The sequence below is a fragment of the Cynocephalus volans genome, chromosome 14 (assembly GCF_027409185.1).
Source record: "Cynocephalus volans isolate mCynVol1 chromosome 14, mCynVol1.pri, whole genome shotgun sequence".
Taxonomy (NCBI): domain Eukaryota; kingdom Metazoa; phylum Chordata; class Mammalia; order Dermoptera; family Cynocephalidae; genus Cynocephalus; species Cynocephalus volans.
Window position 1 is genome coordinate 88,544,772 of NC_084473.1, and position 27,797 is coordinate 88,572,568.

The 27,797-nt window shown below is 40.1% G+C and overlaps 1 protein-coding gene across 2 annotated transcripts; it reads right to left on the minus strand.

Annotated features, from left to right (window-relative positions):
* Positions 1 to 596: 596 nt before the first annotated feature.
* MRPS5 (mitochondrial ribosomal protein S5) lies at positions 597 to 26,533 on the minus strand. 2 transcript variants are annotated; one of them, XM_063078293.1, is made up of 12 exons: positions 26,270 to 26,533; positions 22,524 to 22,604; positions 18,738 to 18,875; positions 14,821 to 14,946; positions 13,109 to 13,342; positions 10,993 to 11,027; positions 9,532 to 9,622; positions 8,338 to 8,384; positions 7,813 to 7,870; positions 7,453 to 7,515; positions 3,316 to 3,452; positions 597 to 970 (listed from the first exon to the last, which is right to left on the minus strand). In XM_063078293.1, exons 1-12 carry the CDS (start codon positions 26,325 to 26,327, stop codon positions 746 to 748), a joined length of 1,293 nt encoding a protein of 430 aa, XP_062934363.1. In that variant the 5' UTR covers positions 26,328 to 26,533; the 3' UTR covers positions 597 to 745. The 2 variants fall into 2 exon arrangements, with proteins under 2 accessions (XP_062934363.1, XP_062934364.1); XM_063078294.1 differs by lacking the exon at positions 22,524 to 22,604.
* Between the last annotated feature and the right edge of the window lie 1,264 nt (positions 26,534 to 27,797).

Below are 27,797 nucleotides of genomic sequence, written 5' to 3' on the forward strand. Positions count from 1 at the left end.
CAATAATAACACAACCCAATTTCTAAAATGGATAGAGGATCTGAATAAACATTTCTCAAAAAAACACATACAAATGTCCCATAAAGATGTTAAACATAATCAGGGGAATGCAAGTTCAAATCAAGTGAGGCACCACTTCACGCCACTGGGATGCCTGTTGTCAAAAGACAGAACAAGTACTGGCGAGGCTGGAGGGAAACCCTCATACACAGCTAATGGGAATGTAAAATGGTGCAGCCACTGTGAAAAACAGTATGGCAGCTCCTCAGTATAGTCAGGTTATTTAACTGCTCTGTAAAATAAAATTAGTAACATTCACTTTGAACAAATTGGAGTTAATACAAGGGTACTTCAAAAAGTTCATGGAAAAATAGAATTAAAATACAAATCTTTCCATGAACTTTTTGAAGTACCCTCCTATACATTAGCCATATTTATTATAGCATTGTTATTGTGCATATTATTATTGATTGGGTCACACTCCCCCCTAATTCATTTACTTTTTGTTTAAATGAATATTTAATGTAGTCTTGGACTGTGGTATGTATATTAAGTTCCTATCACGTAGACTGGCAATACCATGTGCTCAACAAATGTAAGCTATTAATTATTTATTTGTAAATAAGGAGTTACGGTTGGACTTTCCTCAAAAAAACTAAAAAAAGACATCCTAAGGTACAAGGGTTGAGTCTCTCCCAGGTGCCAGAGAGCATGAGGAACTGGCTGTACAAGGCCAGAGGGAAGGTTAGGTGGCGGCTCTCTTTAAACCTGCCCACACACAGCGCTTCATTCCCTGTGCAGCCTTCACATCATCCCAGTCCAGTTTGATGTCTGGAACCTCCTCTTCTGGCTCTGGATCCTTTCTCAAGGGCCCCTGCGGGGAAGCAACCACAATGGGCAGAGGGCCACACTCCTCCCGGAATTCCACAACATGGAGACTCTTCTTATCAGCCAACTGCTGATGGGTTTCCTGGGCAAGACCAAATTGAGAACACAAGGTCAGGTCTACACAGTATATCTGCAACTTAAAGACCAGGAACTTCCATCAGCCAGAAGGAAATGAGCAGTAAAAACACACACAGTCTGGAGGAATTTTAATACCATTTCACCTGATTTTGGGTAATGTGTTTTGTGGAGACCTGTTATGGGTGGATCACCTCAGCCCCATCTCCCTACCCCCAGCTGGAATGGAGGAAAGGCCTTGGCTTCTGGTTTCCTGCCTACCAAACCCTCCTAATTATGTGCCATGCTATGCCAAAAATTGAACTTGAGTCTCACCAAGCCCCTAGATCTAACTACTAATTTACAGGAAATACAGGGCAGAGAAGACAATAAGGACCCCACAGGTATTTAGTCAGCACCAACCTACAGGACACAACCTGATTTTTTCAACAAAAAAATTACAAGAAAAAAAACAAAAGAAGGGAATCTACAGATTAAGAGAGACTTAGAACACATAGCAAAACCATATAATATATGGACTTTTCTGCATTCTGACTCAAACTGTGAAAAAAATTTCTTTTAATCTGACAAATGAATACATTTGTATGGACACTGACTGGATATTTGATGATGCTGAGTTATTGTTAATTTTTTGGGTATAATAGCATCGTGGGTTATTTTTTATCCTTATCTTTTAAAGATACATACTGAAGTATTTATGGATAAAATAAAATGATGTCTGAGATTTGGTTCAAAGTAATGGCCTGAGTAGGGGTGTTATTAAGATTGGTCATGAGCTGGCTGAAGGGGCCATGGGGATTCGTTATAGAGGGTGACCAAAGGAGTCTGGAAACCAGCAATAAATTCAGTAGATAGTTTATTCATAGTACATTAAAATACCTAATATGTTCAATCCCATTTCCAGACTTTATGGCCACCTTGTACTATTCTAATTTTATACATGTTTGAAATTTAAAAAGAGATGAGCGGTTTCATAAACAAATAATTTAAACTGGTGTATCTTACAATCAAACGCATGCCACTTAAATCGGTGGCATTTTCTTCTTCTTGAGTGGCACATTAAATAATGCAACTTTTTATAACTGATGGCATTTTAGAAGAGACGATACATGGTAATTAAAGCACTAATGGAAAACAAAAATATCACATAAAAGAACAAGTCTACTGATCATAAATATACTATCTAAAACCAACATCTTAATTACATCAAACAAACCTTTAAGAGTAAGTACGAAGTTAGTAGTTTAAAAGATGTTTTAGATAGCACCAATAGACATGGATGCCATTGAAAAAAGAACTTTTATCTGAAGACTTCTTTTTCTTTTAATTAACTTCCCCATTTTAAACAGAGACATGTAAAATTATTCCATGGATCATTTCATTCAAAAACCACCATCCCACTCTCAATGTGTCAGGAAGCTGTTGAAGTCCTCAGTGAACAGAGTCAAGCAAATGGAGCCTACTGAACCTGGTTGTCTTCTCTGCTCATACACCTCTGCCAAGATCTACCCAGCTTTCTAAAGCACAGGGCATCCCTGCTGGGCAGGTAGGAGGGCTGCCCAAGAGGGAGGCCCACGCAGTCACAGCCCTTGCCCTCTGCCGAGGAGTGGAGTGATTGTGAGTCAGGCCCAGGCTGGGGGGGGGGGGGGCGGGGGGGCTATCTGGGCAGTACCCCAGGGCTCCCAAGTATGAGGTAAAATCGCTTTCCATGTTAATGTTCATAGTTCTCTACTACTTGAAGTTTCAGTCTGAGCCACCTACTCAGGTAATGTGAAATCTGACTGTGCTTCTCTTGAGTAGAAAGGTGCCCTGGGAGCTTTACTCTAGTCCCAACTGAAGGGACTAAATTACAAAATGGACTCTCTCTTTTTATTTTACATTTCCATACTCTTGGAGCTTTAGGACAAGCATGTATTCTTTTCATATTAAAATGTAGACTGTAATCACTGTCTTTTAAAAATACTAAATTTTGTAACTTCAGAAACCTACAAAGTTTTTTTTTTTTTTTTTTTTTTTTGTCTTTTTTCGTGACGGGCACTCAGCCAGTGAGTGTACCGGCCAGACCTATAGAGGATCCGAACCCGCGGCGGGAGCGTTGCCACGCACCTAGTGCCGCACTCTACCGAATGCGCCACGGGCTTGGCCCTACAAAATGTTTTTTTACAGGCTAATTTTCGTTAACTAACTCTTCAGTAGATTTGACCAACCTGATGCAGCCATAGACAGCAAAGAATGCCCAAGTCCTCAGGTGGCCCTGGAACAGCATCTCCAGGAGGCCCCATAACATGTGTCTCAATGCACGCAACTTAAATACAAACTAGAGCTTCTGTTTCAGACCCCGGGAAGGGTTACCTGGTGGGAGAGCCCACGGAAGAGGCCCCGGGTGAGGCTGATCATGTTCATGGACCCAGAGACCTTGGCATACATGTCTTTGATGCCAATGAGCCGGCAGATGGTGATGATGGCCCTGTGGCAGTGGAGGCCATAACCTAGAAAAGGGGAAAAAACAAGTGAGACACCCGCCCACTCGCCTGCAGCAGGTGTCAGTCACCCTGCGGGCTCTTCCCGTGGCTCTGGGCTCTGGGTTTAGGAAAACTGGTTCACATTCTGACTTCACCACTTCCCAGCAGGGTGACCCTTGACAACTTACTTAACTTCCAAGATGACACTCACTTAAGTGGGAAGCTATAAGGATTAGGGAGATAATATATATGAATCTCCTGAACACAGAAGGCAAAAACAAGGGCTGTTCTGAAGATGAACAAGGATGCCTGAAAATTCTTGGCACCCCACACTCATGTTAACTAAGGATCAAGGGACACATCTGTTCTCACCCTCCTGGACGGCTCAGTGGCACTGAGCAGAGATATACACTTCCTCCTCACGGAAAAACTCCCCTTTTGGCTTCAGTAACAAATCCTCTCCTGGATTTTTTCCTAGCTACTGGCCTGTCTTCTCACCTCCTGGCTGGCCTCTAAGTCTTGGGTGGTCTCCTCTCCATCTGCTTGCCCTACTCTTGTCCACCTATAATCCCTCTTCCAGAAGAGCTTTAAAAATACAAACCAAACACACCACTCCCCATTTAAAGCCCTCCTCTTTCCACTGTTCTCTGAATTAAAATAAGATAAACAATAAAGAACTTCACAACTACAAAGCCCTCCAGGCCTGAACCCTGCACCTCACTGACATCATCTAGAGACGCCCTCCTCACACTGGCTTTCCCACCTCCAGGACGTTGCACTTGGGGTCTTCCTCAGCCTGGAATGTTCTCCCAGCTCTGCTCCTTTGGCTCCTTCTCACCTTCAAGGTCTCACTCAAATCACTCTTCCTCAGAGAGGGCTTCTTTGACCACACCATTGGTGGCATCCTTCCTTCCCTGCCCCCCAATGCAGCGTACTGATTACAGCACTCAGGCACTCAGGCACTCAACGAAACCTGCTTATCCAGCGCTTCCCCTCAGGAGAACATGGGCTCCACATTTACAACTGTATCCCCAGGGCCTAGATCAGGATCTGGTAGTGCAGGTGGGAGTGAGGAAGAACAAAAGGTCCCATTTAGACTCTTTAACACTTTGATTTGCCAGACACGAAATTTGGCACTCACTTCCCTGATTTAAGGTAAAAGATCTACTCTAAAAGTTGAACATCACTGGCTTTCAATTTTTCATGGTAACTCAATATCTGTGTGTAAAACTGTATTTGGATACAAATACATAACATTCTCACCTAAAACTCTCCCTTCTACTTGAAATAACCAATTAACTGTGGACACTCCGTAGCTATGCTAGAGTAGCTAAAGACAGGTAACAACGGGGCTCATCTGTGTGGAGTTATCCCCACACGGGACTTGTGTTCACGTGTGAACATAATGCATCCACGTACAGATGAACACACACCTAGACAGAGGTGAACATGAAAGGTGTAAGGCAGACTTTGGAAGGACCTGGGAGGCAGACTCTACCCTGTTACTGCTGGATGACCCTGGGCAAGATCCTCCTCCCTGCAATACCTACTCAGCAGAGCTACGAGTGAGCACCAAGGGAAGGTATGCATAACACACAGCCCCTGGATCACAGTGGGCACTCCATGAACAGTAGCCACTGGTTTGAATCTACACAAATATCCATATCATAGCAGTCACAGTCCTACAGTAATTATTTGACTATACTTTGATTGTGAACACTTTCAGGCAGGGCCTATGTCAAAAAACACCTGTTTAATAAAAGTAAAATAATGTGTATATGTATTTATATGAAAAACCCTTTGCGGTGCTGTGTAAGGAACTAAATACTGTCCTGCAGCCAATGTAGATGTGGTCCATGATTAAGTAAGTATGGGCATGCCACATTCTCTATTTTCCTTGGGAGATTCATATCGCACAGCAGCACATTAAAGACTGCAATGTTCACAAAGATGCATGAACATCTTTTTGTCTTTTCTTGATCTAGTTTTCCCACTTGGCACCTGTATTAGTCTGTTTGTGTTGCTACAACAGAAATACCTGAGACTGGGTCATTTATAAAGAACAGGGGTTTATTTGGCTTACGATTCTGGGACTGCTGCATCTGGCATGGGCCTTAGGCTGCCTCTATTCATGGAAAGCGGCAGGCAGCCAGCAGGTACAAGCAGATCACATGGCGAGAGGAAGCAAGAGAGAGACAGAGAAGGGAGGTGCCAGGGTCTTTTAAACAATCAGCTCTCGCAGGAACTAATAGAGCAAGAACTCACTCATTAATCCCCCACCTAGGGAGAGCATTAATCCATTCATGAAGGATCTGCTCCCATGGCTCAAACAGCTTCCAGCATTGCCACATTGGGGATCAGATTTCCACGTGAGTTTTGGTGGGGACAACACATCCAAACTCTATCAGCACCTTTTTTGGATTAACACCTATAACTCTCTCCTCAAAGAAATAGTAATGCATAGGAACACAGTTTAGTAAACGCCTATTTGTATATGTATTTTAGGAAATGTGTATAAAGTGTGACACAGTTTTAGCTTCAAAATCCAACTATTTAACCCTAATACACCCTAATATAAAACCCTAATTGTTTAAACTATATAGAAACCTGAAAAATTCAGCTTTGATTAGAAGATAGGAAAGATTTAAAAAGGTAACTCCTGTAATTAAATTAAAATTAGACTAGTTTTTCAAAAATCATTCAGATATAAATGTTTTAGACACACTGTTTAGACCAACATTACCCAACAGAAATATAATGCAAGTCACAAACAGAACACATACATGTAATTTTAAATTTTCTCATTAATGCATTAATAAAAGTTTTAAGAAAGTAAAATTAGTTTTAGTAATATATTTTATTTTATTTTTTTGAGGCTCAAAGAGTTTAATTTAGTGTCCAGTTAGTAATATACTTTATTAACTCAGTATGTCCAAACATTATCATTTTGAAATGTAATCAATACAATATTTTTGAGATGTTTTACATTCTTTTCTTCCTACTAAGTCTTCGAAATCTGGTGCATATTTGACATAGTAGATCTCCAAAGCTGCATTTTAAGTGCTCAACAGCCACAGTTACCATGTGGCACAACGCAGGTCTAAACCCTGATGTCTAAGTATTCAACTCAACACTTTTTCTAATGACAAAATAAATGATTTTTATCAGGCATCTGGATGATTAATTATAGCTTTAAAGCAAAAGGAAAGTGTTGGTATATTAACACAATTGGTATTCTATTTGATTTTTAATTTCTTGACTTATTTTCATGCCATAGCTCTACCATATTTTCATAGCCATAGCTCTAATTTCATATTAGAGCTTTAACATGAAAATTTAAATATAATATTTTATCTCTTCTGACACCAACTTTTTGAGAGTTATATACCTACAGTTATATAAAATCATTTTTTAACACCAACGTCAAGGGTTCAGATCTCCATACCGGCCAGCACCAAAACAAACAAAACAACCATTTTTCACTCTAGATCTATAGGTGAAATGAAAATCAGAATGTTTAAGAATCCTACACCCAGAGTCCACTGGGCATGACTGTCACACCCCCGTGACCCTGAACTGTCTGGCTGAAGGGCCATCCTTTCATCCCCAGTGCTAGCATAGCCCCCGGCTCACAGATGTTCAATCAATACTTGATGATGAGTAGTAAATGGCTGTAACTGAATAAGCTATAAGAGTAGAAACATCTAATAGCATCAGTGAATAATCCAGGAAGAACGAATGTACCCACTCACCCACACCCAATTACTCTCTCGGTTACTATTTCCTCTTCACAAGGTGCTCTTCCCACCTAGAATTACTCCTGGAATGTGTGTGTACTCACGGGAGCCTGTGTACCTTGACTATTTTTTATTTCCCAAAAGCCTCATCCTCCGTAAGCCTGGCTTAGCCCTTCCATTTTGGTGTTTTCAACATGAGTTCAAGTAAAGGGGAACAAAAACAGAGAAGCAGATGGAATTGTTATAATTTCTCTACTTTATCTTCAAGAAATGGTAAGTTTTTTAGTTACCTCTCGGTTGTTTCTTCATCTTGATATGTGTCCTTTTAAATCTTAAAGAAATATCATGGAATACTGGAAGGTAGAAACATAAACACAAGAAAGATTATGTATGTGGCTTTGACACCCTTGCAGACATTACAAAGCAACAGGTACTACCCTAAACAGCCAGCACACACCAGAGCCAAGGATGAATGACAAATTCTGATTTCACTCATTTTACTAACCTTCTCAGGAGATTCAGTTCGTTTCCAAATTGTATATATTTGTAAGAACATAGTAACGGAGAAACACAATGATACCTATAAAGATACACGGCCACACACACTTCAACAAGCACAATCCTGCAAATTTTAAAAGACTAACACTCACTTGTATGGTCTTCATATCGTTCTATGTAATGCAAATAGCGAATTGCTTTGTTCTTTGCCTGAAAGAAAGAAGGAAAATGTTTTCTGAGTCTCTTGTTGAAATTTATTTTCTCAGGGATTTCCAAAATACTTTTTATAAAATATTTTATTATAAAAAAATTTCACCTATGTAAAAATGTTAATATAAGTCCTTACTTTTTAGAAGTATATATTTTTTTAAAAAATCACAATATCATTATCACACCTAAAGAAATTAACAATAATTCCTTAGTATCTTCAAACATTCTGTTAGTGTTCAAACTTCTACAGCTGTCTCATAACTTTGGTAAGAAATCACAAGTGTGATAAAAATGATGCAAAGGAATATAAGTATTCTGAAACTGCTTTTTATGAGATATGTAACTTTCAACAGCAAGCCAAGTGGGAAGATTCTGGGACAAATTATTTTTTTGTGTGGTTCCCACAGTGTCTAGCACATACCTTCTTGGTCTTTTATAGTGTGTCAACAAAGAAAATGTGTACATACTTTTCTAAAAGCATCCTTTCGTTCAGAGGCTTTCCCAATAGCAAAACCTATAAACAAAAAGCAAAATTATGAAAAAGGTTGTTAATTTGGCACATAATGTGCCTTTTACCACATTCTAAGTTTCAGCTCCTAAAGTATTTCATAGCACTTTATCTTCCTACCACCCACAGAAAACCTATCAAAAGCCAACGGGAAAGCATGAGGCTTATCTGTTTTGAGGTTTTCTGGAAATATTACATTTGGGTGTATTTATGAAATTCAAGGTTAGATGCATAAAATTATCTTTTACAAATCTCTAAATAAAACTAAATATACTCAATTTTAAAAACCAAATATACTCTAAATTAATAAGGCAAATGGTTTTAGACATTTTTGAAAATAGATTATCCAAAAGGGGTGGGAAAAAACATATACCAGCTACAGAGTAAAACCATGACTTCAATGGAAATTTCAAATGGAATTCAGACTTTAATTATCCACGAAATAAAATCAATGATTCTTCAGTTTGTGAATACTTAACCCCATGAAATTGAGGTTTATCACAAGTTATGGAAATGCTCCCATTATTTGCTACCATCATTAATTACTTATTTTGAAGAATGTATGTTGTTGTTAAATCATACACAGGAAAGTAACATAAGACAATACCGCTGCAGGAGACATACAAGACATTGGAGACCTGGGACAAAAGGGGATGTGGAGTACAATTCCTAGCTTAAACAAATCAAATGAAACCATGGAAGCCCTAGAGAAAAATAGAGGAAATCTTATTTATAATTTTCTAATGAAGGCTTTCTAAGCAAGACATAAAACTAGACATGATAAAAGACTGATAAATTTGCTATATAAAAGTTTAAAACTTCTGTGGATTTAAAACTCCTGTGCGGAAAAAAATTAAAAACTAAATCAAACTATCTGAGAGACAAAGGGCTAATATCCATAACTTATAAAGAGCTTATACCAATGAATAAGGAAAGGAACAATCACCCCCCCCCAAAAATGGGCAAAGCATTTATGAACTGACACCAGAAGGGCTTAGGACAAGGTTTGTGAGCCCAAACCACTAAAAGGTTTATTCAGTAGAAAAAGTCTGGCCAGTGGCACAAGCCCATGGACTTGGCACAGCACGGCCAGCCATGCCTGTCCTCTGCCACACCATCACCACCACTGCGTGTACTATCACGCCCCATTCACCTGCAGCTCCATTTCCATTCCCCACGGCGACCAGGACCCGGACTGATTTCTTTCTTCCCTCTTTTGCCGTCATATTGAAAACATTTCTTACCTAAAAGACAAAATGTCTCATAAATATTACACCTTAAGAAAATCTCGAAGTAGGGACCTGGAGGGACACACGCACACGCACATGTACACGAACACACAAGCACATCATCCTCCAATTCCAAGAGCACGAATAGCAAACTTTCTTCAAATGCAACCTCCCTCTGGTCTGTTCCTTCAGGAATAAAATGGAAAGAAGACTTTCTGTTCCTATTTCACAGGGTCATGAGAAGGTACAACTGATAATCTTTAAAGGAATTTGAGACTACATTCAATATACCTATCTTAGTGAATATATCACAAGAAAGGAAAATGCTGCTGATTAAACTTTGACATGGTTTATCACTGATTGTAACATGTATTCCAATATCAGAGATGTTAAAATATGAAAAAATAGGCATCGTAGAAATGATGAAATGCAGTATACAGAAATAATGAGCATAGAAAATTTGGAAACACCTGCTTATTATTAACTATAGGAAAATCTGCATTCTTTCCGGCCTATTTTAAAGGCCAGGAACTATGAAACTGTTAACTAGACTGTTTACGTGGTAGCTGTCCCTCTGTTCGTGGTGGCCCCTTTCCTATAAAATGGGGTTAAAGGAAAAGGGAGCACAAGTCCACTTACAGGAAACTGTCCACATGTATAAGAATTCTTCAAAGGCATTAACTTCCAAAAGCTATACACTGGCATATCAAAGACATAAAATACTTGTGAACATATTTTAAATTCCATAATGCACTTGACATCGAAGAAACAATATGCATATTCAAAGAGACTCAATCCCAAACACAATAAATGATTATTCCATACAGTATTTAGCACTGATTAAGTACGCAGAGCCAGCCCAAAAGATAGTTGACCATTTAACGACTGCCCTGGAAAGAGTGATGAAGTTTACTTGATACAGGCTCCAGTTTTTAAGGGCCTATAACCAGCCCAGAGACCACATCGCATCACGAACTAGATGTTCCCCCCAACTCCAAGCCTTCCACCCCCACCCCGTGGCTCCTCCCAATCTCAGCTCCCTGAACTGAGTGCTAGATCCAAATGGGTTATAATTAAAGGACAGATGGCTAATGCTACTTTAGCTTTAGGAAGGAGGAAACTGACACATAATCTCCGAACTCTGCTATTCACTATGCCACTGAAGTTGACTTGTCATGATATCTCAATTTTGTAGCCCCCCCAAAAGGGCAAGGACAGCCAATATCAAGTAACTGAAATTAACATTTCATTATTTCCTTAACCAAATATGCACTGTGTCTCAGAAACAGTCATTCATCAAAGGCCTTTCCTCACAGCTCCTCTTGTCCTATCCCCACCCCAACCTCTCCAAAGGCTTGACCAGGTATTTAATTCAGCATGCCTACCTCAAGTATCCTGGAATCAAAATCCTCATACGTTTCTGCAGGGAGGAAAGAAACAACCATACAGATAAATGTGCCTATACAATTAATATATGAAAGCATTTTTCAACATAGGCACCATCACAGACTTTTAAGTGAGAAAGAATCTCACATTTTTTGGTGCTACTCTCAAGGCCACGCCCTGGTCCCCCATCATCATTAGATTGCTCTGCTACTAAATTCATAAACTCTGTCACTTATCTCCCTGTCTCTCCCTGACCCTCCAGCTCTATCATTCACAGGCTCCCAAGGCAATGGTTCTTGGAGCTCCCTGGCACCTCCGGACCCTCAATCACTATTTTCCCTTCTGGTCCCTTCCAGTCTTTACTCGGCCTCTCTCACTCGGCCAAGACACTAAAATCCATCACTTCCACCAGATCTTGAGAATGTCTTCAATTCCCTCACCCTTTTCTCTCTCCACCACCCGATCCAGGCCACACGTGGCCTGCTGGGTGCTACTGGAGAGAAATCAAAGCATAGTACACACTTGGGCCACTAAAAATTCATGGTCTCCCAGAGAGTAGAACAGTAGTTACCAGAGAGTGGGGGGGGGGGGGGGGGAGGGAAAACAGGGCCAATGGGTACAAAATTACAATGAGATAGGAGGAATAAGTTCTGGTGTTCTACTGCACAGCAGGGTGACAATGATTAACAGTTCAGATTTGTATATTACGTAATAGCTAGAGGAGAGGCTTTTGAATGTTTTCACCAGAAAGAAATGATAAATGCATGAGGTGATGGTTTTACATTAACTACCCTGACCCAATCATTACAACATGCATATGCATCAAAACAGCAAAGTGTACCCCATAAGCATGTACAATTACAATGTGTCAATTAAAATAAATATTTTTTAAAAACAGAGAAAAAAAAAAGCTGTGGTCTCTAACTCAATCAAGTCCTCCCTGCAGCCTGTTGGCCTTTTCCGTTCTTTTAGTTAGGTCTCCACTTACCACAGCAGCTATTTCAAACCCTATGCTCTTTTATCTTTTAAAACTTTTTATCATAGAAAATTTCAATCATACAAAAACGGAGCAGCAGAATGAAAGCTTATGCACTCATTAGTCAGCCTCAACAATGATCAACTCACGGCCAATCTTCTTTCCCCTAAACTCTGCCCCGTTCCCCCTCCACTGGATAATTCTGAAGCCTGTGTCGGACACCCTACTTCTGCATCCAGAGCTATTCTGGTGGCCATGCTCATCAGAGCCGCCACCCCACTTTCAGTAGATTACTTCACCCCTCCCTTGCAGACTAACTGAAGTCACCAGATACCACATGACACCCCCACCTTTCCACTACCAACAATATAGGCTCACCTGAATCTGCACTCCGGCCCTTCCGTTACTCATGGGATCTGAGCCCTCATTAGGGGCTTAGTTCATGGTTTTTGCTCTCTTCCTCCCATACCTTCATCCTCCTGACTGAAGCATTTCGCTCACTTCTAAGCGTGTTCATCTGCATCTCTCCATTTCCACCTCTACCCCACTCTTTAAGTCAAACTTCTTAAGAAAGCAGCCAAACCCTTATCTAGTTCCCCTTCTTCCAATCACTGACAAAAAGTGAGTTTTTTCAGATGATTTTTACTTCTTTACATACTTAGGAGGGGGAAAAAACTTTGTTTTCTACTTTGGCCTAAGTATCATCAATTTTTGTTTCATGTGTGCTTTTATGAAGCTTAATGACAACTGTCTGGTTTGTTGACTTATAATTGAAACAGCATCCCCAAGCCATGATGCTCCACAGAGACCTCCACGGCCAATTGTGTTTGAGAAACACTGCATCCTATAGGCAGCTCCTGTAGATCCAAAATGCACGTCACTATGTTTAAGGCTCTGAGAAGCCACATGATAAAGACACCAGGAACCCAGTGCTTTCCGTCCTGTTGGTGAATACTTCTTGGACTCTATCGTTTCATAAAATACAGTTTGGATAATAATGTGACGTTATATCAAAGATGTTCAAATTCTTTTTTGGGAAAAGTGCAGTCTAAACACACAAGTAAATAAAATCATTTCAGGGAAATTCTAGAACTATAGGTACTCTGTCACAAAAGCAAGCAAAATTAGGACTCTGCTACCTCCATTGGGACCGGGGTCAGGGGGACCAAGACTGAGGCCTCCCCATGAATTTCCACTCCATCCTCGCTCCCGTTTAACCTTCATCTTCCTCCTCCGGTCCCACTCTTCTCTCTTCTCGACCATGTTTGCCTCCACCTTCTCCTGCTCTTCCTTGCTTCTTTGGGCAATGGTCTGCAGTATTCCATTTCTCATAAGAGGGACGTTCAGACCAGGCCACAGAAAACCCGAATGCCCTAAAGGATTAAAAATATAAATAAGAATTGTTAAGAAGCATTCATTTTTCAAGTGTTAAAATGCCAGGTAATGCAAGTATAGATAATGACACACTGTGGGTGGGAGCTTAAGCTACCACAATCACTTGGCATGTCACTTGGCACTATCAAAATTTTAAATGTACCTACGCTTGGCACTAGCAAAATTTTAAATGTTCCTACCCTACAAGCTAGTAATTTCATTTCAAGGTATTACCTAGAGAAACACTCATGTACAAGTACAACACACATGTGTGCTTGGAAAAGGATTTCCACAGAAATGTTATTTGTAAAGGCAAAAAATGTAAGCAATCTAAATGTGCAGCAGTAGCAGAATGGTTACATGAACTAAGTTATATTCCACATATACAATATTCCACACAAAATCAAAAGACCAAGGTAGCTCTCTAGGTTCTCACATGGAATAATTTCTAAGATCTATTACTGAATGAAAAAAAGCGAAGTGCAAAACAGCATGTACCGTATGATATAATTGAGTTATTATTAAAAAGAAAAAACCATGTATTTCTTTTAGAATATTTATGAATACAGAAGCATCAAAAACACTGAAGGAAACACACCAAAAGGAAGCTGGTGGTTTCCTCGGGAGAAGCAATAGGGATCGGGGGGATAGAAAGGGCATCAAGGGGGACTTTAGGTTTCTCTATAATTTTTGCAATTTTATTGAGAAGGTATACATACATGAAAATTATAATCTAAAAAGTAAGTGTTAAAAATAAAATAAGATACAAGGCAAGGCTTAAAGAAGACACCTAAGTAGATTTGCAATGCTAGAAGTGCAGTGCAAGGTGTTTTCTTCATTCCTGAAAGGCTGTTATTATCAAAGATGATTTGTCAGCAACCACAGTACAGAATGGGCCAATTCAAATACACTATACTATTTTCATTCTTCAAAAAGCACAAGTATAAACAATCATGTGTTCTAGGGGTCAGCAAACTAAGGCCCACAGGCCAAATCCAGCCTACCACTTGTTTTTGTAAATAAAGTTTTATTGAGACACAGCTATGCCCATTCAATTACATACTATCTATGGCTCTTTATGTGCTACAACAGCGGAGTAACAGAGTTGAGTGGCTGCAACAGACCATGTGACTCACAAAGCCAAAAATATTCACTATCTTCTCTTTGCAGATAAAATTTCCCAACTCTCCATTTACTTCTATCACTGAATTGTAAGCTCTTTGAGGGCAGGGACTGTTGCAGGAGATACCACACAGGGATAATTAATGCTTGTTGAATGAATAGCTGAATGAATGAATCCCTTTCTTTGGGATCTTCCTCCCCCAACGATGAGTAAGCCATTTGGTTGGATTTCAAAACCACAGATCCCAGGGACCCTCATGAGCAATGTTTTGATACTTCTAGTTTGTAAAGTATCTATAAAATCTGGGGGAAAACAACTTAAAAAGCACTTTGCTGTTTTTATAAATAAGTTTACCTTCACCAATGATCTGACCCCTGTTCAAATCCTTTCTTCTCTTTTTCTTAGTTCTTTTGCCTCTTCCTTTTCTTGCTGCAGTACCAGTCTCTGCTAAAGCACCTTTCCATAGCTCATCTGCTGTCACTGTAATAAAACAGAGTTTTGTTTTGTTTTCTTAATTCTGTAGTTTTCAAGCAATGATCTATGGTATCCTACTGAATAAAAAAGGCCAGAAGAGGCCAGCTTCACCCACATCACTGAGGCAAAGGAAGCAATATTAAATCATTCTTTGCATATATCACATGGTTACACTTGAAAAGCCCAAGAAGAGGTAATTCTATTACTTGCCCCACAAAAGACAGCCAAGATTTAAATCCCAGTTACTTACCAACCGGTTTGTTTCTCTTACATTCTATCAGCTATGATACAGGTCTCTTCCCTGTCCTCTTGCCTCCATTAAATCTTAAGAATTAAGATTGTTTGCTCTATTCTTCTGTATAGGCCCTAAATATCTATGTTTCCTTCAAAATGAGATCCTCAAATTCACCTTCAACTCCAGTTAAAGTCTAACCAATACATACAAACAAATGAGTATTTAGGAGTTTGATAGTTAATACTCATGTGTGCATGGTGTATGTGTGTGTATTTCTTAAATCATGCTTGTCTTTTACTTGATGTATAGACCCTGACACCGCTGGCTTATTTTCATTTGTGAATTTCTAGATTCACAAAATCCTTTGCTGTCATACATTTCAATTAATATTTTCCCCTTTGAGCTTACAGAATATTTAAATTCCTTTCTTTTGACCATTACTGAAATTTACCGGTTAGCTACATTATTTATTAGATTTAAAATCTGTCTTCCCAAGGACTTCTAGCCTTTCACAGTATTGCCAATTGATTTGACAACCACAGACATGTTCTGTTACCAATTTATTTAATAACAAATCAGAGCCACACAAATATTGTACGAGTCAAAAATCTAAGACACATTTACCTACATGATTGAAATACTGGACATATTCTAGAAAACAAATGAATACCTTCACTCTCCTCTGTACACTTAGGGTTTAAAAGTTTTATCTGCTTACTTCCTGAAAAGCCTAACCTTGATCCTCCAAGAAGATACCATGGTAAGGGAAAAATACTTTGGATTTATAATTTTTTAAATGCTTTATATCTGTATAATATCCCAATTTTCAAAACGCACACATACATTACAGCTGATCTTCATAAACGAAGCTCAGAAAAGTGAGACTCCACGTCACATGCTGCTTTGTGCATCCCTGATCACAGCAAAGGACTAAGCTCGAACTTCAGGTTGACACTAATTCCCTTAAAAGGACCACAGGGTCAAGATACAAGTATCAACCTCAAACTAAACTCCCACTAGAGATCTGAATTTCTTTCCCTAACTGCTTAAAAATGGTTGTACCTATATATGCCACTGAAAACTTGGAAGTTCACTTGTGATGGGGGCATACTAAGAGGCCTATCAGTTACAGTCTTCCTTCACTTAGAATGAGAATTAGTAAATCACTCTTTAAGACTAAAAGGGGAGGGTTTGGATACTCTCACTGTCCAGCTGCCAAAAAAAATGACTAAAAGGGATTCCATTTTAAAAGGAATCTGACGAGACAAAAAGGTAAAAGACTGAATTAAGAGTTTAGCTCTATTCTCTACATATTGTAAGAAAAAAATAAAATTTCTAATATTTGAAAAAGATACCAAATGATATGTCAACTTTTGAATGCCATTATGCTATTAAAAATGCTTTTAATCTTTTTTCAGATTATAAAAGTCATTTTTAAAAACCCAGAAAATAGACAGTAAGAATCTAAAAATTAATCATAATCCCATTACCACTGTTAGATCAGAATGTACGATCTGTACATATATCCTTTTTCCTTATACATGCATGCATACACCAAGTGTATATATTTGTCTTAAACAAAACTGAGATTATACCATACATACAATTTTGTATCCTGTTTCTATACTTAATATTACATTGTGAGCCTTTTCCCACATTCTTAAATATTCACGAACATCAAGTTGAATTAAGTTCTTTTAACAGAGATTTAACTATTTTAACTTCAGGTCTAAGATTCTAACTAACCTAAAAGGCTATTTAGAAGAGATTTACTGGGCTGAACCCATGGCTCACTCGGGAGAGTGCAGTGCTGGGAGCACGGCAGTGCTGGGAGCACCGAGGCTGCAGGTTCAGATCCTTATATAGGGATGGCTGGTGCACTCACTGGCTGAGCGCGATGCGAGTGACACCAAGCCAAGGGTTACGATCCCCTTATCGGTCACAAAAAAATTTTAAAAATAAAATAATAAAATAAAAATAGAAGAGATTTACTACTATTTCAAGTCTTTTTGTCATTTTCTGGAAGGGTGTAGGTAGGTTAACTGTTGTTGTTATTTGTTAACTCTCATAGCTATATACATATATATATGTACAATATTGCTATAAATACACATATACATATGTATAAAATCCATATATGTATATAGTGTCCAACCTGATATTCTGAGTTATTTCTCTCTCAATCATGGTAAGTAACACTGCTTGCTAATTTGGATCAAAGGGATTTAAATGGTGGACCCTCTATGTCAGGGGGGATAGGTTTACAAGTCCTGGGTACAATATTCTCAGGAAATCTTAATGAGTTTTGAAAAAGTATGTTTTTTTTTCTTGGAGATTTCGAAAATCGAAGACTACTGCCTCCTAAAACAGCAAAAACTAGCCCCATGCTTGTTTCCACTGAGCTCCCCTATTCGACCTAATCTCAATATGCCTTGGGAACAATAAACTCATAAGTGTACTGAGTCATATAATTGAGGAAGAGAGTAGGCTAATGGAGAAAATCGGAGGCAGGTCTGGGAACACAGTAAAGGACAGGGGCCTCAGAGGATGAGGAGAACCTCTAGAACAAGAAGAGTTAGAGAAAACACTTTTTAGAACAGAGAAAAGGCTATCAAAAAATAAAAATTCCCACGTGGTATATCCCCTGAAAGTTGGCTCTTAGAAAAATTGGGGCTAGAGGCACCAAAGGAAGAGAATAATGGCCCCAACTTTATCCAGCTCTTTTTTCTCTTTGCACCTAAATCCACAGGTACGACTAAGCCTATGTTACTTATAACCTCTCCTGCCACCTAATCCTCTTTTCTGCATTGCTACACAAATGCCCTAGCTAGTAGGAGACTTCCAAATTAAAGTGATTTGTACCCACACAATGAAATACTCTACAGTCATAACACTGCACTGGAGGATCCATGGAAAAGTTACAATACATTGTTACATGAAAAAAGCAGCAAACCCATTATTTCAGGGTAGTAGGAATCTAGGTGATTTTCTTCATTTTGATTTTTCTGTTTATACTAAATATTCTACAAATGATCATTAATTGCCTTTATAATCCTAACTTATTTTAACCTGCCTGATGCTGAGTTGTGAATTTAATCTCTATTTATTACCTGACAAGCTAATTTGGGTTCAGACTAGACTTTTCCAAATACTACCACAAATAGGAATAGCGTTAGCAAAACAAAGTCTCCTTAAAATTAACTTTTCCTGAGTAGATATCCTATCTTCTCAAGAAAGGGACAAACGAAAACAGAATGGGAGTACAGTCTTGGTATGACTCTAAATCAACAGGGTATTTCGGCCATGAGTCAATACTCTTTAGGCCTTAGGTGTCCCAAATGAAGGGATTAAAGTAAACTAGTGCTCCAACGTACAAGTTCAACCGATAGCCTGTGAGATTATTCCAGGAGGTACATCAAGAAACATTTTTATTTTAATACTACACTATAATCTAATCACTAAAATATTAATTTATTTAAGAAAGAAGAAGAAAAATTAAGACAGAAAACACCTTTTATTTTCCTGTTTCATGAAATGGGAAGTTTGTGGTCATTCTACTTACATTTAGTGAAGAAACTATAGGGTCTACATTGCTGGCCCATCAAGTTACTGGGAGAAGAAATGCAGCATTGTGTCTGCAGCACATGGCTCAAGCTGATGCAATGATGGTTGTCTCTGGTTCCCAGTGCTGACAAAGAGCCTATAGGCATATAATACAAAACTGTGAGTGAGATGTTCCTTGGCTGTGAAGAAACAATGCCGGCACCAAATAACTGTCTCTAAAAATAAGTCATTAGAATCCTGAACTTTTATGAATATTTTGAGGATAGTCTTTCTTTAAAAAAAAAAACTTTTGACTAATAACAACCAAAATGTCCATCCTAGTTATTACATAAGTCATAGTTCATCCACACAATGGATGTAGCTAAGGAAAGAAGTAGGTCTGTCCACACCAGAGTTTGGAACAGTCTGCTCCGGGCAAATAGCGCCCTCTGCATGCAGCCAGGCAATGTACCGATGTGCAAAGACCTGCAAATGACCTAGTTTAGAAGAGCAAGGTGCACCAATGTCCCTTCTGTTTGCTTGTCTATCAACTTCAAGTAATTGTGGGGGGAGGGGGGAGGGAGGAGGGAGGGAGGTTTTGGTGAGGGGCAACAATAATCAGCCACAATGTATATCGACAAAATAGAATTAAAAAAAAAAAAAAAGAGCAAGGTGCAAAAAACAGTGTGTAGAGAGAGTATCCTACCCTTTATCTTTAAAAGACAAGGAGGGGGGCATGAATATATTTTATAGACTAACTCCAGAAGTATATAAAAGAAATTGGTAACAATGGTTGCCCCTGGGGAAGAAAACTGATACATTTAAGGTTAGATATAAGGGACTTGCTTTTTTGTATTTTTTGAAATTTTTTAAAAATATGCATGTATCACTTAAAAAAATGTTTTTAAACAGCCATGTCCTAGAGGCAGCCATTTGGCCAATCCCATGGATGGCGGTGTCCTGTGAGGAAGAGGGCAGCGGGGAGAGAAACTGGTCAGTGGATATGAGGAAATAATATTGATAACAAAGGTACAGCAGTTTACTGCAGTTGCTAAAAGACTCTTGTGCTTCACACATCAATAGAGAAGCTACTGACTACAAGGGAAGTGATGAAGATGATTAAAACAGCCCTTGAGAGAAAAATAAATTATTTAAGGGTACTGAAAAATAGAAAACTCAAGAGTGACAGCAGCTTCTTTCAAGTCTCTGTGAAGTTATGAAGGTGGTAACAGCTGCTTCATCGCCACAGAGGGCCACACACCAGAAATGATCTTAAATAGCACTAAAAGAGAATTTGATTAAGGATAAGGGGAAAAAGTAATATTAAATGGTTGTAGTAAACTACCAAAATATCTCCACTGCATATAGATACTGAAAAAAAAGATTAATCTCCTTTTAATCACTAAAAATCATTTAATCCAACCCTTTCATTTTACAAAATAAGAAACTTAGGCCTATGAGATGAGGGACTTGCCAAAAATCACAAGACTAATTAGTAGATGGGATTTAAACAACAATTCCAATTCCAGATGAATTACCCAACTGCATGGAGGCAGACCATAGTGACATACTAAGGTCTCTCTGCATCTATTAGTTCACTTAATGACTTACTCAATAAAAAGTAGAAAATGCTGGCTTTTCATTTTAAATAAATTCAGGATTTCAAATGTCATTCCAAATCCCATTATAACTGGACATATTTTAGCTTTTCTTGTAACATCCTTAGTCTTCAACAAACATCTCATTTAATATTAAGAAGATTTAATTTTGCACTGTTTAGTATTGCACTCTTGATATACCTCAAGAAGTGTAAAAGCCACTATTATCATATTTAGAATTCTTTCATCTTTTTTAAAAGACTGAAATACTTTTCATAGCTAATAATGTTCTAAGCCTTAAAAGGTCAAAGTGTCAAAAGAAGAAAGAAATTTACTTTAGAGTTTAGAGTCACTTTTAATAAACTATTACTACAACTGACTTTGCATATATTGTGCAGTGATGTTGAACGCAGGAGATGGCAGCAGCTTGTGCTGTCACATTCTGAAGCTCAGTTACAGATTATCACCCATCAACAACCAGTTAGCAATTTTGCTCTGATCCTTTGAATTATTATTAATTTCAGACCATGAAGTCCCCATCTCTGGAACAGTCACCCCAGAGTCCAAAGTGGGCCAAGTCCAAGAAGTCCCTTTGCGTGGGCCTCCTCAAAGACATACACTCTGCCCTTGAAGCTTTCATTTCAGTGTTTAACAGTTTTCACCATGAAGAGCTTCTTCTTTCTAATTTAAGTCTCTTCTATTAAATTAAACCAGTTGATCAGTGATGCATTCTGAGATTTTAGAAAAATTATTGCTATGTTTCTGACCAATCTGTTCCAGCATTTAGAAAAACACATTGATAGATACCACAGAAACTAAGCAACTTTTTAAAATCAATGTAATTTTGAATTCTAGGAAAGAGAAAATCTTGTAGGAGAAAGGAAACGTAATGATAGAATACTACCTAGCTCAGCATGAATATATACATAACCTTGATAATAAAAATACTGCCCAGAGATTCAATCAAATTTGCATTTATAACTATATTGGGAGAAAGTAGGGACAATGGTGAGAGTTAAATATTCAATTAACATAACAATATTAATAAAAGAACAATATACACAACATATTTACAAATATAAGTAAAAGAAAGCTGGAAGAATTGAAAGTGTCACTGGATAATGGAAAAGGAATAAGAAAAGTTTTAAGATATACACCTTTTAGTACTCTTTGGAAGTTCAATATTTTAAGAAATAATGCAACAATTCAAAGTACAAGCTACTATCCCTATTTTATGGATGAGGAAACTGAGGCTCCAAGGGGTGACATATGCACCTGATTGCAAAGGTAGGAAGTGGTGGAGCAGAGAACCCTGCAGTCATTCTGACAGTCAGTGCTCTTCTCCAGCAGGGGCCCTTTCTGGGGCTATTTCCTCAGCCAAGAGTACTCCTCTTTGGCCTTCTTGATAGAGGCCTTCTCCAGACTCCTTATCAGCTCAGGTCAGGAACACTGAGCCTGGCTCATAGTAAAGTGCAGAGTAAGTCCTTTATGAATGAATGAATCAACCAACCAACAAATGAACAAACTAATAAAGGGAAGAGCCCAGGTCTTCCAGACTTCTCTGCAGGACCTCTCAACCAAGGTGTAAAGGCATCTCACAGACACAGGGAGAAAGACTAAAAGTAAAGCCCAGCACTCAAGAGTTCTACAAACTCAAGGACACAATGAGATTTCAATTCTGCCCTAACCATAGGCCATGTGGAAAAGGCAAGATTTAACTGACCATAAGCATGACATGGACTCAGCAAGGTTTGGCTTCCTTCCTTCCTAAAGAGTGACCAAAGAAAGGGCCCTGCACTATGTCAAAGGCCTGAGTTACATATGAGGTGGCATCATAGTATCCAGACAGCCTGGGTCCCATTCCTGCCATTTACTGGCTGTGTGTGATCTTGAACAAGTCACTTAGCTCTCAGAGACTGGCTTCATCATCTACAAAGTGGGAATAATAACTCTTTCATAAAAACTGGTGTAAGGATTAACCAAGATAATATGTTTTAAGCTTAACACACGATAATTAATAAATAGCAGCTATTATTTTTAAAGCTTGAACTGTAACAATTGCAATTATTAAAACCTGAAAAATACTCAAGATCGTATGCGTTTCCATTATAAAGAATGTGCTTCATTCATTTACATTTTTTGAAACTACAGAAACTACTCCAACATTAAATCTTATGAGAAAAGGTAGCTAGATAAGTGAATCTCACCACTGCTGAGAGCAGTCTTCAACGCCAAAATAGAAGCAGTTGGAAAGGTGTTTAGGGAAAGCTGTTTGCACCATAAATGACCTGTAAATTTAAAAAAAAAAAAAAAAAAAAAAAAAAAGGACACATTTCTACAGGACCAGGAAGAAATGTAAACAGTAACACCCACAGAATATTAATATCTATAGAATAAAAGAACCAAGACAAGTGAATAATTTCTGGGCTCCATAACCACTTGCCAAGTAGCTAATACCACACCTCATCTTCTCCCTTGACCTTCACATCCAACCAAATATCAAGCCCTGCAGTCTCTTAAAAAACTGATTCACCTGTCAGCTGCTCTCTCTCTCCTACAGCCTCCTCGTCACCCAGTCACAGGGTAACAAGAGTCTCCTAATAGATCTCCTGCTTCTAATCTCTCCCACTCTAATTCACTGCCTTTCTAAAACAACCTAAATGCCCATTGATGGGCAACTAGATAAGGAAAATGTGGTATATAGACACAATGGAATACCACTCAGTCATAAAAAAGAATGAAATTCTGCCATTCACAGCAACGTGGGTGAGCACGGAGAAAATTATGTTAAGTGAAATAAGCCAGGCACAGAAAGAGAAATACCACATGTCCTCACTCATAAACGGAAGCAAAGGAAGGAAGGAAGGAAGGCTGGCCACAATAATACCTTGAACTTTCAGATAGAGAGAACAAAACTATAATTACTAGAGGTGGGAAAGGGGGAGGAGGGTTAGATACAAGAATAATTACAAGAATGGACACAAGAATAATTACAATTTGTAATGATGAACATGTTAATAATATTGATTTGATCATCACATGTTGTGCACAAATACTGATGGTCAACTGTGTATCCCATAAACATGCATAAACAATTGTTTCAATTTTTAAAAATTCATATAAAAAATAACAGGTCTGGTCACCTCATAACCCTGATATATCAGACTTTGGCTCTCTATTGTCTGCAGAACAAAGTCAAAATTCCTCAGCACAGCCTACAGGACTACCAAATGACTCCAAACTTCCACACCAACCTCGTGTTCTACCTCTCTCTCCTCCACCTTCCCTCTGGCCACACCAGACGTGTAGGCAGTCTTGAGCCCACTCTGCTCTTGCACAATTTTGTGTCTCTTCTTGGTTCTGCTCATTTGTCTGAAACGTCACCTCTTAGTGAAGTTTCCCTGATCCCGTAGCACTCCCTCTTCCCTCTGGAGCCCCTGCAGCACCAGGCTCTGACCATACTGTGTACTGCTTCATACAGTGCAGTGCTCCAGTACAGGCTCTGACAGCATTTATGGGCAAGTGACTTTTGAAAAGGGTGCCAAGACCATTCAATGGGGAAAGAATAATGTTCTCAACAAATGGCACTGGGATAACTGGATATCAACACACAAAAGAATGAAGTTGTAGCCCTACCTCACACCACATATAAAAATTAACTCAAAACGAACCAAAGACCTAAAGGTAATAGCTACAACTATAAAAATCTTAGGAGAAAATCATTATGACCTCGGATTTGGCAATGATTTCTTAAATACGACACCAAAAGCACAAGCAACAAAAAGAAAAATAGATAAATCAGACTTCATCAAAATTTAAAACTTCTGGGGCCGACCCCGTGGCACACTCGGGAGAGTGCGGCGCTGGGAGCGCTGCGGCCATGGGTTCAGATCCTATATATGGATAGCCAGTGCACTCACTGGCTGAGCACAGTGAGGACAACACCAAGCCAAGGGTTATGATCCCCTTACCGGTCACAAAAAAAAAAAAAGAAGAAGTTAAAACTTCTGTACTTCAAAGAACACTATCAGGAAAGTGTAAAGACAACACACAGAATGGGACGAAATTTTTGCAGATCATATATCTAATATAGGACTTTTATCTAGAAAATATAAAGAACTCTTACAATTCAATAATAAAAAGATAACTTATAAAAATGGCAAAAGTGTGAACAGATATTTCTCCAAAGAACATAAACTGTCTTTATCATGACCACGGTAAACATTAATTAATGGTAAATATGACCATTATCAATCAGGGAAATGCAAATCAAATCCACTTCATATGCACTAGAATGGCTATAATCAAAAGGAAAGATAAACAGTTTTGGCAAGGACCTGCACAAATCTGAACCCTCATACACTGTTGATGAACATGTAAAATGGTGCAAACAGTCTGGCAGTTTCTCAAGAAGTTAAACATGAAGTTACTATTTGATCCAGAAATTCCATTCCCAGGTATATACACAGGAGAAAAGAAAATGTGTATATACACACAAACACTGCACACGAATGTGTATAGCAACATTAAGCATAACAGCCAAAAGGTGGAAACCCAGATGTCCATCAACTGAGAAATGGATAAATAAAATGAAGCATATTATTTAGTCATAAAATGTAATGAAGTACTGATACATTCTACAACACGGGCGAAACTTGACATTATACTAAATGGAAGAAGCCAGTCACAAGAGACCACATGTATGATTCTGTTCATATGAAACGTCCAAAACAGGCAAGCTTTATGGAGATAGAAAGCAGATTCGTGGTTGCCTTGGGCTGAGAGCCAATGGGGAGCTGAGGGATAATAGCTTAAAGGTACAGGTTTTCTTTCTGGAGTGATGAAAATGTTCTAAAATTCATTGTGAGGATGGTTGCATAGCTGTGAATATACTAAAATCCACTGGATTGTACACTGTAAAGGGGTGCATTAATTAAACGGTATGTGAATATCTCAATAAAGCTGATGGGGGGCGGGGGCGGGTAAGGTTATAGACACCAAGAAAAAAACCCAAAAACGAAAACAGGCTTTGGAGCCAGACGGTGTGGGTGCAAAAACCTGGGCCTCCAAGAGTGACCTTGGGCATGAGCAAGTTTCTCAATCTCTGTGTCTTCATTCCCTCATCTGTACGATGGGAATATTAATATCAACTACCTCAATAAAGGCATTGTGAAGATGAAGTGAAAAAAACATAAAGAGCTTAAGACAGTCCCTGGCACACAGTAAGCGCTCACAAAGGAAGCTCCAACAGCTAGGTGCTGTCTGGATGGGGCTTTGAAAAAGGAAAAGATGATCACAAAATGGACAAAAGAAAAAACATGTTCAGGTTAGAGTTCTCGCCAAATGATTTCAGGTCAAACTTTGCAGCAAAATGAGTTACAAAGAACTTTTCGGTTTTTAAGGGGTGGATTGTGGATTTACAGTGAAATAGAGCAAACAGAGAAGGCGACATCAATCGCGAGGCTGCTCCTAGAGGTCAACGTCCTTCTTCGAGCTGCACACTCCAGCAAGGGGTGCGGGAGGGCCTTACAGCAAAAGTACTGACTTTCGAACAGTCTTTCTCATAAGGCCACCAGTCAGCCCAGAATCTAAAATGGCTGAGGCTACTCCTGTCCCACTCGAGCTGGAAGACTTCTTTCCCTCCGAGCTTCGCCGGCGCTGCTCGCCAGTTCCCGCTCCTCTTGGCAGAGCACTCCCGAGCGGTTTCGTGAGCTGGAAGAACCGCGGTGAACGGCGTCCAGGTCACTGTCGCTTTACAGACAAGGCCCCGCGAACCAGAGAGGGCGAGAACGCGCGCAAGGTCACACCGCGGGTCCAGAAGGATGCGAGCCCGGCGTGAGGAGGCAGGAGCCGCGGCCTCTCGCTTCCCTCCGCCCGGGCTTCTGCAGGCCCCGGGCGAGCCCCCCGCTGCCACCCCGCTCAGAACCCCTTCTCCCGGCGCGCCGGCTCTCACCCGACCGCAAGCCCCACAGCGCAGGTAGGCGGCCCGCAGCTCGCACCGCCGCCGCCATGTCGCAGCCCGACCAGGGCCTCCGCCTCCGTCGAGGGCCACCTTCCCCACCGCCTACCGCGACTGTCCCTCGTCAAATGGCGGGCCTCGACCCGCGGCTGAATTCTCGAGGCCGGAGGGCCACCCTGCAGCGCAGACCGAGGTGGGGGACTGTCGGGACGGGTCGCGAGATAGGCTGAGACCGGCGCGGCCGCGGACAGCCCCGCGGGGTCCTCGCGTCAGGCCTGGGGGCGGGGTGCCGGGTGTGGGCGTGGCCAGGACTCGCCGCTCCTGCCCGGGAGAGGGCGGGGCCGGCCGGATCCCACGGCGGCGGCGCCGCCCTTGGGAGAACTGCTGCCTGGGCGACCTCCGGGTGACCGGAGCTGGCGCTGCGGCCCTTTGCGAGGTACAGACGGGCACGGAAAAGGTCTAACTGCAGTGAAGATACAAGGAGTGACTGAGACAGACAAGGACTGCAAAGAAGTTGTTCCTACCCAACCCCCGTAAGCCATGGTTTAGATTAAGCACTTATTACTTTGCATTTCACACGCATCTGTGTATTCATTCTGCTTCTAACGTTCAGTCACCCATTCACACCCCAGCCCTAGCTTGGTTTTTTCCTCACCTCGGACTTGGCCTCATACCATCTGCGCCTGCCCAAACGACCCGCACACCTGCAGCCTAGAAGGGAGGCTGGGATGTCTTGTAAGGGGCTAGAAATCCTGCTCAGGCCTCCCATTTTCAAGTTTAGTGTAACTGTTTTCAAACATACAAAAAAAGTAAACATAGTGGAAGCTAGAGTCAAAGATCACTAAGACCGACACAGCTGCTTCATCTACTTCTCTTTTCCCCTTTCTTTGCTGAAGTAGACAGCCTGTTTCCCTCCTACCCATTTTATGATATATTCTGTTTCCAATAGATTCTTTTACATTTCGGTTCGGTCAAATTGAAAGAAAAGAGATAATTACACTCACTTGTCAAGCCAGCTGCTTCAGGATGATTGGGAACATGGTAAGACCAGTTAATTCCGTGAGCAGAGGCCTACTGCCACACTTCATTTGCTGTGGAGTGAGTTCCCAAGTCAGAAGAAAAGCGGTGTGGAATACCATAAAAGTGAGTAAAACATTCTGTAAGTCCATGGAGAGTTGTTCTGACAGAAGCATTGTGGGCAGGAAAGGCAAATCCATATTCAAAATGTCTATTCCAGCCATAAGAACAAAGTGCTGCGCCTTGGGTGATAGAACTGGTCTAGTGTAATCAACCTGGTGGGCCCCCGGGAGAGGTACCATATCAGAGGCTCATGGTTGGTCTCTGCTCCTAGAATGTGGGGCACTCAGCAGTAGCTGTAGCCAGGTTGGCCCTGGCGAGTGAAAGTCCATGTTGAGCCACATAATCTCCATCCCTGACGCTTTATTCATCAATCCGTTTGGCTGGGTAAGGAGGTTGTTATCCACAGGATGGTTTATTCTGTCCTTCTCATTAAAAGCCAACT